General features: G+C 47.2%; 1 protein-coding gene across 1 annotated transcript in view; it reads right to left on the minus strand.

The window, feature by feature from the left end:
• ATP6V1A (ATPase H+ transporting V1 subunit A) overlaps positions 1-18915 on the minus strand; it is an 80538-nt gene that overhangs the window by 58192 nt on the left and 3431 nt on the right. Inside the window, exons 2-12 of the mRNA XM_075851249.1 lie at positions 13359-13417; positions 11886-11984; positions 10874-11002; positions 8948-9162; positions 8678-8815; positions 7594-7745; positions 6396-6558; positions 2996-3104; positions 2785-2907; positions 1894-2008; positions 635-700 (exon numbers count right to left, since the gene is read on the minus strand). Coding sequence (XP_075707364.1) covers positions 635-700; positions 1894-2008; positions 2785-2907; positions 2996-3104; positions 6396-6558; positions 7594-7745; positions 8678-8815; positions 8948-9162; positions 10874-11002; positions 11886-11967 — 1292 coding nt within the window. The 5' untranslated portion in view covers positions 11968-11984; positions 13359-13417. The remainder of the gene's footprint in view (positions 1-634; positions 701-1893; positions 2009-2784; positions 2908-2995; positions 3105-6395; positions 6559-7593; positions 7746-8677; positions 8816-8947; positions 9163-10873; positions 11003-11885; positions 11985-13358; positions 13418-18915) is intronic.

Below are 18915 nucleotides of genomic sequence, written 5' to 3' on the forward strand. Positions count from 1 at the left end.
AAATCTTCCTGTAACAGAGCTGGGGGCGTTCACAAGCCGGTGGCCACATCTAAGGGGTTAAACGCTTGCGATCAGATATTTTTCTGATCGCATGCATTGCCGCTGGGTGCAACATATCAGAGACCCGACGGCACCGGCGCCCGCTCTGCTTCTGAGCGGGTGCCATATTTATAGACCCTTTCCCGACGTAGATCTATAGATCAGCGACGGGAAAAGATTGAAGGGTTTGTCCAGGATTAGAAAAACGGCGTCTGTCCACCACGTCTGGTATTGCAGCTCAGATTCATTAAAGTGGGGCTGAGATGTAATACCACATACGACCCATGGACAGGTGTGGCGCTGTTTCCGGAAGGCCGATGTCATGTATTTCTTATCCTTTACATTAGAAGATGATGGGAGCTTGTCATTTTGTACGTGAGCCCTTAAAGGAACACTCGGGGACTGATGCATTGTGTTATGTCTAGTGCGGGGTCTGAGTGGGTGGAGCACGACACAGACTCCAAAAACACTAAAGATAGAAGTCATGCTCCGCCCTTCAGACACATCAGATTCACCCCGCGCTAAATAAACTTTCATTATATCTGCAGCTCATCAACAGCGATTAACTCATGGGGGAAAGAGAAGGTCAGACATTACCTGTACGATACCCAGCGTGGCGGAGGTGACGGGATCTGAGAAGTCTCCACCAGGGGGCGACACACTAAGATTCAAACACAAGAAAAACAACATGAGTAGGGATCCCGGCTCCCTCCACTACATCATGAATTACACCATCTCTGCCCTCAGGCCGACCAACCGCACGATGACAACTATGGGTTAAATGAGTAGAGGGCACGCCCCGCTGTCGTGCATTGTGGGAGAAGTGGAGCTCCGAACAGAAACTACATTTGATCTAAAAAAATAAAAAAAAAATCTTCTTGCGTGATATGCAACTAAGCTGTCAAAGGGGGTGGATACCGGGCAGCAGAATTATGTGCGCAGCTCTGGATGTAAATGGAGTATAAGTTGTGGTTTAACTAAATTGGTACAAAAGTAAAAACCAAAACTACTCAACAAAGTCTGCTTTATTGCCTGAAGCAGCGCCACTCTGAACCTTGGGCCATGTCTGGTATTGCAGCTTAGCACAATTCAAGTTAATGGGATTGGTCTGCCACACCAGACACAGCCTGCGGATGCCGCTGTTTCTCGTACAACCCCTTTAAGTGCATTGAAGGGCGGATGGGTGGACTAGTTGGGCTTTTGATCCCGGCCATCACGATCAGCTAATAATCCTGGATGAAGAATTAACTTTGGAGGGAATCTCTGCGTTTTGGGAATTTAAGAAAACGGCTATAAACCCCCCCCCCCTACTGGGCTATTAAAGTGCAAGCAGTGCGATCAGACGCCCACATGCGGGCGTGGTGGAGGCGGCTGGGTTCTCGCACCTCTGACTCCAGTTTCTCTTGGCTGCCGTTGAGGACATTGGCAGGACGTCAGATTCCTCGTGTGTGATCTGGCGCTTATTACCGGAATGACCGCATTTAACCCTTTAGATCCAGGCAAAATGCAAATATCAGAGACTGCATTGGCTTTGTAACCTGCTCGAGCCCTGACCCTTCCTCGTTATTACAGGATTTGTTAAAAGGGGAATCTGGCCATAGGATCTGCCAAAAATGTCTGATAGTTGGGAGGGGGCCCCTAATGCACTCAATAGAAGGGGCGCAAGTCACCGGTCACTCTTACAGCGGAGCAGGAGACATAGGACGCTGATCACAGCTATGAAATAATTCTTGGGAGGGGGACGTGACCTTCAAGCTCCGTCTTTGGCCCTTCAGCGGATATGTGGTCACTAGTTCAGCTCGGAGCCCTGCAGTGACATTACACCATGGTGGCCCCCCCCTCTATAATACTTACGCCCCCACAATGCTGACGCTGCCTTCCCTCTCGGGGTTTCCAAGACACTTCACCCGTCCGGCTCGCTCATAGAAAGAAGCCAATCGGGCTCCCAGGTAGGCGGGATAACCGCTGTCTGTACAGGGAGTAAACACACACGCATTTTAAACACGGTACCAAACTTTTTTTCTTTTACCAGAATGCGTCATGTTCATCGGTAGGTCACGTATCTGAACCGTCCCCCCCAACAGGCTCGGATCGGCACACCCATGGGACTGTATATTGTGCGCACGCAGCTTTCCATCGCCCCTTTATTGTGAATAGTAGAAAATCAAAAGTGGAAGGTGGAGGATGGGAGGCTCCGGTGCGGGATCCGCAGACCTTCAATGGGCTTGACCACCAATATATATCCCCCATGCACAGGATAAATGTAAGATTACTGGGGACTTCCAGTTTGGATAGAGCGGAGGTTGAATTTAAATGGAGGGCACCGCGCACGCTCGACCACCGCTGCTCCATACCGGTGGATCGGCCGGGCGTGAACGCGTATTGGGGGGGGGGGGGGGATAGCGGTCGGCCAAACGATCATTCAGCTAACAGCGGTCTAAAACGTATGGTCAGCCGTAGAATCGAGGGGCCAGAGCAGGTCACAATTTTAACCCTGCACAGCGGCGCTCCCCAACACCAGCTCTCTGGGGATTTACAACACAGTCCCATTTATTTGAATAGAGCTGTGCGGAGATTACCTGCACAGTAGGTAGCGCTGATGTGCAGGAAAAAAAATTTAATCTATGAAGGATTGACTGGGATCATGAAGGGGTTAATAGGGAATCCAACCCCAATCTAAACCCCCCAATCTAGGTCGTGTGACTCGTCTGTTCATATCGGTCCTTGCTCGGCCCGGTTACTCACCGGCAGGCATTTCTGCTAAACGTCCGGAGATTTCTCTGAGCGCCTCAGCCCAGCGAGAGGTGGAGTCGGCCATCATACTGACGTGATAGCCCATGTCTCTGAAATACTCGGAGAGCGTGATCCCTGCAAGGTAGAAAGTACCACATTCAATGCTGCAACCTGCATGACTGGGGTGTGACCAGCAGGGGGTGACAGCGCACCCAGTCCTCACCAGTGTAGATGGAGGCTTCTCTGGCAGCGACAGGCATGTTGGATGTGTTCGCGACCAGAGAGGTTCTCTTCATGATACTTTCTATTTTACCGTCCACCTCCATTGTCAGCTGAAACACAGATCAGAAAACAAGTTTCCATGTAAGATCCGGCTGTAAAGAGTGAAAACAAACTACGTGCGCCAAGAAGAACAGCTGCTCCTAACCCGAGAGCGCAGCCGAGGCGACGGCGGGCGTGAGGTCAAACATAGTTCACGGGGTAACAGAAGAGACCGCAATAAAGTCTCCAGAGACCGACTGGACTCTGCTGCATCAACTACGCACAATTTTAGGATCTTTTCAGAATTTGGCGTTTCTCTGAGATACCGGCGCCATTTTAGATTAGGAGTGAGAAGGTTCTCGCTGAGGACCCCCTTTTTTTTTTATGTACACACTTGACAACCCCCTTTAATGTGGACAGCATTTACCAGGCTTTATAAGCATTTCTAAGGCCTCATGCACACTTCAGTTTTTTCCTTCATGGCGCTATCCGTTTTTCTGACGGCTCGCACCCCAACCCATTCATTTCAATGGGGCCATGCACACTTCAGTTTTTTTGATGGTCCCGTTGCTCCGTTGCGACAAAAATAGAGCATGTCCTACTTTGGTCCGAGATTCCGTGACCGGGAGGCCCATGCAAGTCAATGGGGCCGTCAAAAAAACTGAAGGCACACGGAAGGCATCCGTGTGTGAAGGAGCCGTTGCCTAGCAACAGCCGGGCGGGCAGAAGTACACATACAGACATATCACACTGTACTAAATCGGCAGCCCCTTCTCTCTGTCAGCACTGATAGAGAGAAGAGGCTGCTGATCAGTCCTGGAACGCAGCGATATTAAGAAAAATCAGTTCATACGTTCCCCGGCCGTTGCCTTGGTGACGCGTCCCTCTTCTTCCTCTAGTCCGACCTCCCTGGATGACACGGCAGTCCATGTGACCGCTGCAGCCTGTGATTGGCTGCAGCGGTCACATGGTCTGAAACATCTCAGGAGGCCGGACTTGAGGAAGAAGCAGGGAGTTCTGGGTAAGTAGTAATTTTATTTTTGTTGCGGGTTTTTTGTAATGAACCATTAATCTATATTGTGAGCGCCGCACATGCTATTCCCTGTCCAGCGGTCGTCTCTGTCCAGGGTGCTGAAAGAGTTAAGGGGCTGCAGTGATCGGCAGTAACTCCTTCAGCACCCTGGACAGCGAGTTCCATGCGCGGCGCTCACAATATCGTGTACATTGTGTGAACGGGTTGGTTTCCTCTCGGAAACTGAAACACAGAAGTGAACACGGAGTACACACTTCCAATCACGGACACACGGATCCATGAAAAACGGCCGTGAAAACGGTGATGGAAGTGTGCATGAGGCCTAAGTATTTGGTGCAGTGCTGAAATCTCCCAGCATTCCCTGCTTGTTCTGGAGACTTGCATCCTGGGAATTATTGTCTTTCCACCAGACATTGTACAGTCATCTGATATAGGAGAAACTAACTGCCCCCTGCATCATAGGAGCTCAGCTATGCGGTTAGGCAATTTCTGCCCACGAGCTTGGTTACTTATTCCACTGACAACCAGCAGAATAGTGAGTGCAGCTCTGGAGTATAATACAGGATGTAACTCCGGATCAGTACAGGATAAGTAATGTAATGTATGTACACAGTGACTCCACCAGCAGAATAGTGAGTGCAGCTCTGGAGTATAATACAGGATGTAACTCAGGATCAGTACAGGATAAGTAATGTAATGTATGTATACAGTGACTCCACCAGCAGAATAGTGAGTGCAGCTCTGGAGTATAATACAGGATGTAACTCAGGATCAGTACAGGATAAGTAATGTAATGTATGTACATAGTGACTACCAGCAGAATAGTGAGTGCAGCTCTGGAGTATAATACAGGATGTAACTCAGGATCAGTACAGGATAAGTAATGTAATATATGTACACAGTGACTCCACCAGCAGAATAGTGAGTGCAGCTCTGGAGTATAATACAGGATGTGACTCAGGATCAGTGCAGGATAAGTAATGTATGTACACAGCGACTCCACCAGCAGAATAGTGAGTGCAGCTCTGGAGTATAATATAGGATATAACTCCGGATCAGTACAGGATAAGTAATATAATGTATGTACACAGTGACTCCACCAGCAGAATAGTGAGTGCAGCTCTGGAGTATAATACAGGATGTAACTCAGGATCAGTACAGGATAAGTAATGTACACAGTGACCCCCACCAGCAGAAAAGTGAGTGCAGCTCTGGAGTATAATACAGGATGTAACTGAGGATCAGTGCAGGATAAGTAATGTACACAGTGACCCCCACCAGCAGAAAAGTGAGTGCAGCTCTGGAGTATAATACAGGATGTAACTCAGGATCAGTGCAGGATAAGTAATGTACACAGTGACCCCCACCAGCAGAAAAGTGAGTGCAGCTCTGGAGTATAATACAGATTAGTAACTAGTCGCTGTTATGGCAAAAAAAAGACAAAATAATTCCCACATGTAACTACGAAACTGAGCAAAACATAATTTTTTATGTAAATAACCAATAAAGAGACCCGCAATTAACGCAGTAATGTATGTAACATAACTATATACCAGACGTAGCCTTCATGATAGGACACGGTGTTGGGTATGAACTATACAATGAGATGCAGCTGCAGTCGGCAACACACCTAAATCAACACTACTTTGTAGGACAGGGGTGGGGAAACTTGTTTTCTATCAAGGGCCATATGGAGATTTAGAACATTTTCAGGCCATACAAAATTATCAACTAAATTTCAGCAGAAGGGCGGACGGAGCCAAGTAGTGTCGCTCCCTACCAGTGAATGAGGTGGTGGCGGTCTGAGTGAGGTCGGTGCATGCCAGCACTGGAGTGGACCGATCCAGTCACCTGAGCTCAGGCGACTGGACCACTCCCTGGTAGTCACCGACCTCACTCAGACCGCCACATTCACTGGTAGGGAGCGACACTACTTGGCTCCGTCCGCCCTTCTGCTCCTAAATGTGTGTGAGTGACGTCGCTCACATTAAGAAGCAGGAGGAGGGCGAACAAAGCCAAGTAGTGAATGACGCGGGGGCGGCAGTCTAAACGTGCCGGCAGGGGCAGACCAGATGATTTCCACATGTCACGGAGCTCTTCACTGCGGTCCAAACTAAAGGCAACGGCTCTGGAGAGGACATGGCTGCGTGTTCCTTTAATGCACCGGCTTACAATGGGAGGGGCTTAAACACCTATAGATCATGCTGTACACACGTAGTACAGGCCGACCACATATCCGGCAGGCCATCGCGAATGATCGTTCTCGTAAATCTTTCAAACAGACCTTTTCGCTCACGAGTATGGGCAGCCTGAGAAGCCGGGGTCTTACCTCAGGAAAGTCTCGCAGCACTTCAGACATCTCATTCCCTCTTTCTCCGCATCCCACGTAGATGATGACGTCACTGTTTGAGTACTTAGACAAGGACTGTGAGATCACCGTCTTACCGCAACCAAAAGCCCCTGGGATGGCGGTGGTCCCGCCCTGCACACACCTGAGGAAGGAATCACACATGCGGCACATTGAGAGGACACACAACAGAACCCGTGTCATGCTCCGCCTCCTCCGCACTAGGCTTAACACAATCAGCTTTGAGTGGAACGATCCTTCAACATTAAAGCAACAACACTTTACCACTGCATCGCGCAGGCGTAGATTTTAGTATTTTTTCCAGCTATTCAGCTTAATCAATTTGCCCAATTTAAAGATCACTGCTTCCTGTCAGCATATGGAAATAGTCTTATATACATGGTCTGAAAACCTGTACAGAAATAGCACTGGTCACAGCTGAGGGTCTGTTAGATTGTATCCAGTTGAGACAATCTTTGGTAAACACAGCAGCAGCTCAAACCTCTCCTGTCCTGATAGTTTGATACAATGTGTTAGCGCAGGTAAAACGCAACAGTCTAGGGACTCAACTGTTTAGCGGACGGGATTGTCTAGAATGGAAACACATGTAACAAAACCTCAGCTGTGAGACGTATTCGGTTTAGGAAACAAAACTGTACCCGCAGAAAGCAAGCAGAGATCTTGAAATTGGTAAGGAAATAAAATTGAAAAGTAGATTAGGCTGCAAAACTATTCATTATACAATAATTAAGAGGGTTGTCCCACTAATCACATTTATCCCAATACACAGTATAGGTGATAAATGTCTGATCGTTGGGGGACCCATTGCTGGCACCCCCACTGATGGTTAATATTGGGGTCCCGAGGCCTATTCCTCCTCATTGCGCATCCGCAGAGCTTGAATGAAGCGCAGTGGTCTCTGACAGTTCCATACACTTTAATTATGGCAGCGGACGAGCGTGTGGTGCCGCTCCATTCGGAGTTCTCCTCATTGCGGTCTTGTGGTGGGGAGGAGCGGGGCATCAGGACCCGTTCTTGTGATCACTGGGGGTGCCAGTAATCGGATCCGTAGCGATCATACATTGGTCACCGGTCCTATGGATAAGTGATAAATGTCGATCTTGGGACAACCCCTTTAGCTTTATGTACACGGGACTGTACTATCCCTTTAAGAACTCACGGGAACAGAGCATCCAGCACTCTCTGGCCCGTCAGCAGCGGGTAATTTGCGGGCAGCTTCTCAGTCACTGGACGGACGGTTCTTACAGGCCACACTTGGACCATTGTGAACTTCTCCTTCACACCCTCAAACTCCAGCTCCAGCACCACGTCCTAGGAGGGAAGGAAAAGCACTGGCTGAACACGACAGATTCTGTACGGTCTCTGAGGAAATGCCCAACAGATCTAGATTTATAACCGTGGAAAATGCTGCGGAGAAAATTTGCTGAAATTTTACCGCCCATCACGTCACATCCAGAGCAGTATTCACAATTCTGCTGGTCCATTTTTGGGCTTATAAAACTAGCAGGACCTCAGATCAACTGACTACTGTCACTCTACAGAACATGTTACGCTGCAGTGCATTGTGGGAGAAGTAGAGTTCACATACATGAAAGCGTAGATGAATGTGATATCTTCACTCTATGTCCGTAGTGGTGACAACCAGCAGAAGAATAAATTCAGCTCTGGATGTGACTGGAGTAGGAGACCTGATGTAACTCCGGATCGGTACAAGACAAGGAAAGCAACGTGAAGGTACAGACAATTACGTGTAGATTTCTATAACATTAGGATGGTGAAACGTGGAGCTGTGCTTTATGGCCTGTTCAGAAATCCCATTTTTAAATACTTCACTAGGAAATCATGAGTTACTGGGACTGGGGGTTTCCTTCAGGATTTGTGCTCCGGAGGACCTGCCACATCCATGCATTATATGGACAGGCCATTCACATAAAGAACTGTGTAATGCTTCATTTCCCCTGTGGTGGCGCTGCAGCACAATCAAACACTTGGTTTGGGTGATCGCTGGGGATCCCAGCAGTAAGACATCCTGTAATCAGCTTAATCTCCGTAGACCCTATTCAGAAAGGCGGTAAGTGCTGCCCTTTTAGGAAACTCTAGTACAACGTACGCCTGGTCTGACCGCTGTAGTAATTGGTGCACAGGTCTTGTCAATTTTTTAGCAGATCTGCTACATAAAACATTATAAAAATTGTATCTGATGTAAAATGATTCTACCACTACACATAACGATGACTTCTTACAGATGTGTCATAGTGGCCGGGGGGGGCCAGGTAGGTGACTGTTCCCCGGTTGCGAGGCGGAAGCATAATCTTATGCTTGATGAGGGAATTCTCAAATACGGATCCATAAATATCTCCTCCTGTGATGTGACTGCCGACCTGCAGGACAAACAGAAAATGATACAATGAAGCTCAGCAAATCACGTGCCCCATAGTATAGATTATAGAAACAAGCTTGCTGACGGTTTCCTTTCACAGCCAGAGCTGCAAAATGTTCTTCAGTCCACTTACTCGAAGGCTCTTAACAGGGGAGAACTCCCACTTGATGTCTTTGCTCAGGGCGGACACGTTTACACCCCTGGGGATGTAGATACTTTGTGTGGAGTCACTAATGTCCTTGAGAGGTCTCTGGATACCATCAAATATGGATCCCATGATGCCAGGACCCAGCTCTACAGAGAGGGGCTTCCCGGTGCGTAGAACAGGGTCTCCAACCGATACACCAGCTGCACGAGGCTGAGGAAATTCACATGGTACACAAAAGACTCAAACCTCAAGAAAAACCAAACTCCACATCTGACCTCGAGTCCTGCGCATATGATGAAAATATCTACCAGCATATAAAAAGCCTGTTCACAGCTGAAGACTCGTCACTGAACGTCACCAGAAGTCTCCTATGTACAATCCTGCACGGACATGGTTTTGTTGTGGTTCATTTGCTTCCCAATTGTTAAATTAAGCAACTTTCTAAATAGTCTTCACTTTACTAGTGCTGCTACTATCTGCTCTCCTTGGTTGTACACAGCAGATGAGCAGAATAGGGAGTGCAGCTCTGGAGTATAATACAGGATGTAACTCAGGATCAGTACAGGATAAGTATTGTAATGTATGTACACAGTGACTCCACCAGCAGAATAGTGAGTGCAGCTCTGGAGTATAATACAGGATGTAACTCAGGATCAGTACAGGATAAATAATGTAATGTATGTACACAGTGACTCCACCAGCAGAATAGTGAGTGCAGCTCTGGAGTATAATACAGAATATAACTCAGGATCAGTACAGGATAAGTAATGTAATGTATGTACACAGTGACTCCACCAGCAGAATAGTGAGTGCAGCTCTGGAGTATAATACAGGATGTAACTCAGGATCAGTACAGGATAAGTAATGTAATGTATGTACACAGTGACTCCACCAGCAGAATAGTGAGTGCAGCTCTGGAGTATAATACAGAATATAACTCAGGATCAGTACAGGATAAGTAATGTAATGTATGTACACAGGGAGTACACCAGCAGAATAGTGAGTGCAGCTCTGGAGTATAATACAGGATGTAACTCAGGATCAGTACAGGATAAGTAATGTAATGTATGTACACAGTGACTCCACCAGCAGAATAGTGAGTGCAGCTCTGGAGTATAATACAGGATGTAACTCAGGATCAGTACAGGATAAGTAATGTAATGTATGTACAGAGTGACCACACAAGCAGAATGGTGAGTGCCGCTCTGGAGTATAATACAGGATGTAACTCAGGATCAGTACAGGATAAGTAATATAATGTATGTACACAGTGACACCACCAGCAGAATAGTGAGTGCAGCTCTGGAGTACAATACAGGATATAACTCAGGATCAGTACAGGATAAGTAATGTATGTACACAGTGACTCCACCAGCAGAATAGTGAGTGCAGCTCTGGAGTATAATACAGGATGTAACTCAGGATCAGTACAGGATAAGTAATGTAATGTATGTACACAGTGACTCCACCAGCAGAATAGTGAGTGCAGCTCTGGAGTATAATACAGGATGTAACTCAGGATCAGAAAAGTATGTACACAGTGACTCCACCAGCAGAATAGTGAGTGCAGCTCTGGAGTATAATACAGGATGGAACTCAGGATCAGTAATGTAATGTATGTACACAGTGACCCAACTTTTTTTGTAGAGATTAATTCTATATGTAAGCTGTACAATGGTGCTCAGAGGTAAACATAAATACTACATGGTTGCCCCTCCAGAACAGTTGTTATTTCTCTTCACCCTCCTTACGCTCAGAGAAGTAGTAGACTGGCACATTGCAACAAGCCCACATGGAGTCAGAGTTTTGCATTTTCCCTAATATCCTTTCTAACCACATCGGGACAATTAGATTTACATCATTAGAGCTACTAAAACAGCTGCGGTCCCAGAAATCGGGATGAAAGGATACAGGTCTCTTCATATACTTGGATTGTGGCCATATCTCCTTCCAGACGAATGATCTCCCCGACCAGCTCAGAGTGTCCTACCCGCACCAACTCGTACATGGCAGCCCCTGCCATATTGGATGCTGTCACCACTGCACGAGAAAGAAGACCAAGGGTTAAAAGAAAGAAAAAGAAGCAACAAGGATATATCATTATAAAACCACGCAGCGGATGCGATCCACCCCTCCCCCGACCTGGGACACGAGCCTCACAGACCTATACTGCATGGAGTAAAATGTGCAGGAGACATGTACATTATATATGGGATCGCCTCCAAAATAAACAGCAGGAAAACCATAGACTCCACAAGTCACATCTCACCACCATGAGCCGCGCGCGCACCAATCTATAAATCACTGCGCGGCGCCATCCTGCGACATTAACCATCGCTGTAAGACTAGGGACGGATAACAAACAGAAGAGCACAACTAGTAACCAGTCAGACATTGACGGAGTAATAAACAGCAGCACAACATTTACCGGCTGCCTAATAGATTTAGATTGTAAGCTTTTGAGGTGACACTAATAAGCAGGTTTGAGGACCACAACCCCTGCCTTTCTAGCCCAACTGTGATATGGACAGCTCAGGACGTCATGTAATAACGCAGGAGTCGTCCGCTTGTTGAGACAACCCTGTAATGTACTTGGCTTTACTAATCTTGAGTTATTCTCCAATCACATCTAAAGCTGCATCAAATTTTGCTAGTTGTTGCCATATGGAAACCATCACATATTAAGACTGTAAGCCAGCAGAGACCGAACAGCCAACTAGCAGAACTGTGAATGCAGCTCTGGATGTGACTAGTGATGTAGATTTAATGTGGAATAAGATGCTCAGCAGGGGATCGGTGATGAATGGTTGGCCTGTGTAACACATACTGGGAAACCTCTGCAGCTATGACCCGCCTGCGTCTGCGTCTGCTCCATCCATAATAACATTGAGTTATTACGTTACACCGCCAACGCTGCACTCACCAGGCCCAGAGACGCCGTGCACGTAACCGAACCGGCTCTCCCGTTCTTCATCCCTGATCTTCGGTAATTTGGAAAAATCCATGACGACACCTTAAATATCTGGAAACAATAAGAAGTTACTGTATTAGGGGCTCCAGCGGCAAAAGTTAAAGGGGCCCTCCGCCTGAAAATCCGATTAATAAGACCACGGCTGAGATGGTGACGGACATGGGGGCGGCTTCTCCCTTTCTCTGCGGTCGTCACAGGGACGATGCAGCTTTGAGCAGGACAGACTGGTTGCTAGGGATACAGTGTAACAACCACAGGGTTTTATATAGCGTTGTCAGGCAGCAAGTCCCTAACAACCGCACTGCGTCAGATCTTCAAGGCAAGGAGCAGAGAAGAGGTGAGGAGACATAGCCGGACTCCCATCTCATACAGACATCGACCCTCCCAGTATAGACAGAAGACCTCACCCCCAGTAACAAGTCTGATCAAGATGAAGGATTTTCCAGTACTTTTAACGGATGGCCGATCCTTAAACGCAAGATCAGCGGCGGTGATCGCCCCAGGATAGCCACTGATCAGCGGAACGGACGAGACACTGTAGCAGCCCCCTCATGGTTCATCCAGATGCAGCGCCACACATACAAGGGTGGCTGTGCCTGGTACTGCCCTGAGCTACAGTGTGAGGCACAACCACACTCCTATGTAAAGTGGCTGTGGCCCTCTGATTCACTGGGTGGGACCCCTCGATCATATATGGCTATTCTAAGGGTAGGTTACTAATGGACAGTCCTGGATGACCCTTTAAAGGCTACGTACACCTTTAAAAACGTTTTATTCTTAAATAGAAATGTATCGGTGTGATTGGCGCAACTTTGTAACCGCTTTTTATTACAAATTCTTCACTTTGAGATACAGCTGCTTTGTATCCTGTACACAGAGCAGCTGTATCTGAGCCCTGTATCTGTCAGTGTCAGCGGGTCCTGTGTGTAACGGATATCGATCTCATAAGTTATGTACTTAGAGGTAAATCGATAGCCGCTCGATCCTGCGCGCCTGACCCACTGTCACTGAACCCGTCAGTCCTGCAGACCTGACGGGTGCAGGAATCAGCTGCCCAATATACAGGATACGAAGCATCTAAAAATTATTATTACTTTATGAATAAAATGCAATACATTTGATTTAAAAAAAATATTTATATATATATAGCGTACATGGCCTTTAAAGGAACATTACTGCAGATAAACGTGCCGGTCGCCGATGTCCTACCACCAGGTCCCATGTGTTTATGGGGGTTTCCTAGTAGAATATAAAGGACATTTTATCTTTTTGGATAAACTTTATTTTTATGTTTTTATGTTGGTCCCACGGATCAGAAGAAAAGACACGGGCCGCTGGTTTACTTCATCATCAGGCACGTGCTGGACATGGGGGGACGGGGCGCTCCTCACATCTAGGTTAATGACCCCACATTTATTGACTTACCCTATGTCGGCAGCGCTGGGGCAGGAGTCGTCGTCACAATCTGGGAATCTCTGGGTCACCTGGAATGAAGCGGAAATGAAAGTTTATATGAACAAAGACAACGGGTAAAAGTGAAGGATCCCAGACATCTAAACCCTATAAAACATGGAGGTCAAATCCAAATGTAGATCTCACCGTCAGAGCAGATGAGGGGATCCAGGGCCGCGCTATAGGGAGTGTTGGGGGGGGGGGGCACCTCAGAAGACCGGGCAGCGGAGGATGGTAACCACAGGAATCTTAGTATGAATTATATAATAGTATTATGTGGACATTGTATAGAACGGTCATTACATTACATATATGGAGCCGTTATTTGCACACGGATGGTATTATTTTGGCACCGACGGGTGGCCCACAGGCATCGCACGGCCCCGACGGGTGGCCCACAGGCTTCGCACGGCCCCGACGGGTGGCCCACAGGCTTCGCACGGCCCCGACGGGTGGCCCACAGGCTTCGCACGGCACCGACGGGTGGCCCACAGGCTTCGCACGGCACCGACGGGTGGCCCACAGGCTTCGCACGGCACCGACGGGTGGCCCACAGGCTTCGCACGGCACCGACGGGTGGCCCACAGGCTTCGCACGGCACCGACGGGTGGCCCACAGGCTTCGCACGGCACCGACGGGTGGCCCACAGGCTTCGCACGGCACCGACGGGTGGCCCACAGGCTTCGCACGGCACCGACGGGTGGCCCACAGGCTTCGCACGGCACCGACGGGTGGCCCACAGGCATCGCACGGCACCGACGGGTGGCCCACAGGCATCGCACGGCACCGACGGGTGGCACACAGGCATCGCACGGCACCGACGGGTGGCACACAGGCATCGCACGGCACCGACGGGTGGCACACAGGCATCGCACGGCACCGACGGGTGGCACACAGGCATCGCACGGCACCGACGGGTGGCACACAGGCATCGCACGGCACCGACGGGTGGCACACAGGCATCGCACGGCACCGACGGGTGGCACACAGGCATCGCACGGCACCGACGGGTGGCACACAGGCATCGCACGGCACCGACGGGTGGCACACAGGCATCGCACGGCACCGACGGGTGGCACACAGGCATCGCACGGCACCGACGGGTGGCACACAGGCATCGCACGGCACCGACGGGTGGCACACAGGCATCGCACGGCACCGACGGGTGGCACACAGGCATCGCACGGCACCGACGGGTGGCACACAGGCATCGCACGGCACCGACGGGTGGCACCCAAAACTTCTCTGCCACGTGGGAGTCCAGCAGTGCTAGTAATGTCACACACTGGTTAGAAGGCGGTGGTGCAGATCGTGCTCCGTGCCAGACCATTCCAGGGAATCTTTCACCCCGATGCAAATTAAAAACACCAAATAAAAGAAGTCAAGTGGCGGCTGCGTGTGAATAGAGAACGTAAACCCGGATCCCTCCCCCACCTACAGATGTCACGTGACACATCCCTGCGCACCGAGCATGTCAGGTCCATCCATGAAGGAGAAGAAGAGGTTAATCCCGCACTGTAAAGGAAACAGACGGCCTGAGATCTATGCTCCTCGCTATATATATTACCTCAAAGGAGAATGAACGTTAAAACAAGCAGTTCATCAGTGCGGGAGTGTAATAAGAGGAGCGGCTGATATCACATATATAGATGTAAGGACTGGAGGATATAATAGTACAGCAGTGATATAAGAGGAGCGGCTGATATCAGTCACATATATAGATGTAAGGACTGGAGGATATAATAGTACAGCAGTGATATAAGAAGAGCGGCTGATATCAGTCACATATATAGATGTAAGGACTGGAGGATATAATAGTACAGCAGTGATATAAGAGGAGAGGCTGATATCAGTCACATATATAGATGTAAGGACTGGAGGATATAATAGCACAGCAGTGATATAAGAGGAGCGGCTGATATCAGTCACATATATAGATGTAAGGACTGGAGGATATAATAGTACAGCAGAGATATAAGAGGAGCGGCTGATATCAGTCACATATATAGATGTAAGGACTGGAGGGTATAATAGTACAGCAGTGATATAAGAAGAGCGGCTGATATCAGTCACATATATAGATGTAAGGACTGGAGGATATAATAGTACAGCAGTGATATAAGAGGAGCGGCTGATATCACATATATAGATGTAAGGACTGGAGGATATAATAGTACAGCAGTGATATAAGAGGAGCGGCTGATATCGGTCACATATATAGATGTAAGGACTGGAGGATATAATAGTACAGCAGTGATATAAGAGGAGCGGCTGATATCGGTCACATATATAGATGTAAGGACTGGAGGATATAATAGTACAGCAGTGATATAAGAAGAGCGGCTGATATCAGTCACATATATAGATGTAAGGACTGGAGGATATAATAGTACAGCAGTGATATAAGAAGAGCGGCTGATATCAGTCACATATATAGATGTAAGGACTGGAGGATATAATAGTACAGCAGAGATATAAGAGGAGCGGCTGATATCAGTCACATATATAGATGTAAGGACTGGAGGGTATAATAGTACAGCAGTGATATAAGAAGAGCGGCTGATATCAGTCACATATATAGATGTAAGGACTGGAGGATATAATAGTACAGCAGAGATATAAGAGGAGCGGCTGATATCAGTCACATATATAGATGTAAGGACTGGAGGATATAATAGTACAGCAGAGATATAAGAGGAGCGGCTGATATCAGTCACATATATAGATGTAAGGACTGGAGGATATAATAGTACAGCAGTGATATAAGAGGAGCGGCTGATATCGGTCACATATATAGATGTAAGGACTGGAGGATATAATAGTACAGCAGTGACATAAGAGGAGCGGCTGATATCAGTCACATATATAGATGTAAGGATTGGAGGATATAATAGTACAGCAGTGATATAAGAGGAGCGGCTGATATCAGTCACATATATAGATGTAAGGACTGGAGGATATAATAGTACAGCAGTGATATAAGAGGAGCGGCTGATATCAGTCACATATATAGATGTAAGGACTGGAGGATATAATAGTACAGCAGTGATATAAGAGGAGCGGCTGATATCAGTCACATATATAGATGTAAGGACTGGAGGATATAATAGTACAGCAGTGTTATAAGAGGAGAGCGGCTGATATCAGTCACATATATAGATGTAAGTACTGGAGGATATAATAGTACAGCAGTGGTATAAGAGGAGCGGCTGATATCAGTCACATATATAGATGTAAGGACTGGAGGATATAATAGTACAGCAGTGATATAGGAGGAGCGGCTGATATCAGTCACATATATAGATGTAAGGACTGGAGGATATAATAGTACAGCAGTGATATAAGAGGAGCGGCTGATATCAGTCACATATATAGATGTAAGGACTGGAGGATATAATAGTACAGCAGTGATATAGGAGGAGTGGCTGATATCAGTCACATATATAGATGTAAGGACTGGAGGATATAATAGTACAGCAGTGATATAAGAGGAGCGGCTGATATCAGTCACATATATAGATGTAAGGACTGGAGGGTATAATAGTACAGCAGTGATATAAGAGGAGCAGCTGATATCAGTCACATATATAGATGTAAGGACTGGAGGGTATAATAGTACAGCAGTGATATAAGAGGAGCGGCTGATATCAGTCACATATATAGATGTAAGGACTGGAGGATATAATAGTACAGCAGTGATATAAGAGGAGCGGCTGATATCAGTCACATATATAGATGTAAGGACTGGGGGATATAATAGTACAGCAGTGATATAAGAGGAGCGGCTGATATCAGTCACATATATAGATGTAAGGACTGGAGGGTATAATAGTACAGCAGTGATATAAGAGGAGCGGCTGATATCAGTCACATATATAGATGTAAGGACTGGAGGATATAATAGTACAGCAGTGATATAAGAGGAGCGGCTGATATCAGTCACATATATAGATGTAAGGACTGGAGGATATAATAGTACAGCAGTGATATAAGAGGAGCGGCTGATATCAGTCACATATATAGATGTAAGGACTGGAGGATATAATAGTACAGCAGTGATATAATTGGAGCGGCTGTCGTCAGATATTTTTTTTCGTGCTGTGACCGGCTTATGGGTTTACCTTGATCCATATAGACCCTTGCCTGATATGACAGATAATGTGTAATATTTCCACTGCTGCCCTCACCCCTTTGTACAGTTGACTTGTCTCGTGATATGTGTTTTTATGGATTTGTGTAAAGTTAATCACGTGAGAATAAAGATGTCATTTTGTTACAATATATCAAAGGGTTATTATTTTTCGGTTATATAAATTGGCTGATAACCTAGAGCAATAGATTGCATTCACCTTCCCTACATGCGATGATGATGCAGTTTCCTGTCTCACCACTAAGAATTTGTGAACGTATTCCAATACCACGAGCGGAGATGGGGGATCGGCAGCCGCTGGCAGCACAGGGACGGTCCAGCTTTGATTGGAGTCCTGTCCGGTCATTGTGACGATCCAGCTCATGAAGAGGACGCCGTTTTTAAATGACGCTGGCGCGGGGCTCCGCTGGGTAAGTGGCGCCTCGGTATATATTTATTCTGCAGCGACCACTACGTGGTAAAGGTGGGACTACATACCGGGCATTCAAATTAATGACTACCCATGTAATGCCAGAGAGAGTCCCCCTTATAGAACAGCTCCCTCTCGGTCCCCGACACCCACGTGCCCTAATAGATCTCCTGTACATTATACAGGCGGCTTCAGGCGATTCCAAAAGAAAGAGATTTACTTCTGCCGCTGCGTCTAGAACGCGTAGAAAAATGCGCCAAACCAATCATAGACTGATGAATTTGGCGCCTCCTCCGACTGCCTGGTCTAAATCTTACACAGCTTCATAAATCTGCCCCAATGATGGAAGTGATAATGTCCAGATCAATAATCCATCTTATAATAGACACAAAGCATCCAGTGTTATACCAAGAACCCCAGAGGAAGTTGTGTCACACGTTATTAGGAAACATCTGCCCCAAAACTTCCCAAACCATTCACCATATAGAACCATGTACTGTATACAACAGGGATGTACAAAGTCATCCTGTATTATACTCCAGAGCTGCACTCACTATTCTGCTGGTGGAGTCACTGTGTACATACATTACATTACTTATCCTGAGTTACACCCTGTATTATACTCCAGAGCTGCACTCACTATTCTGCTGGTGGAGTCACTGTGTACATACATTACATTACTTATCCTGAGTTACACCCTGTATTATACTCCAGAGCTGCACTCACTATTCTGCTGGTGGAGTCACTGTGTACATACATTACATTACTTATCCTGAGTTACACCCTGTATTATACTCCAGAGCTGCACTCACTATTCTGCTGGTGGAGTCACTGTGTACATACATTACTTATCCTGTACTGATCCTGAGTTATATCCTGTATTATACTCCAGAGCTGCACTCACTATTCTGCTGGTGGAGTCACTATGTACATTACATTACTTATCCTGTACTGATCCAGAGTTACATCCT

This window comes from Rhinoderma darwinii, chromosome 2 (genome assembly GCF_050947455.1).
Source record: "Rhinoderma darwinii isolate aRhiDar2 chromosome 2, aRhiDar2.hap1, whole genome shotgun sequence".
Lineage (NCBI taxonomy): Eukaryota > Metazoa > Chordata > Amphibia > Anura > Rhinodermatidae > Rhinoderma > Rhinoderma darwinii.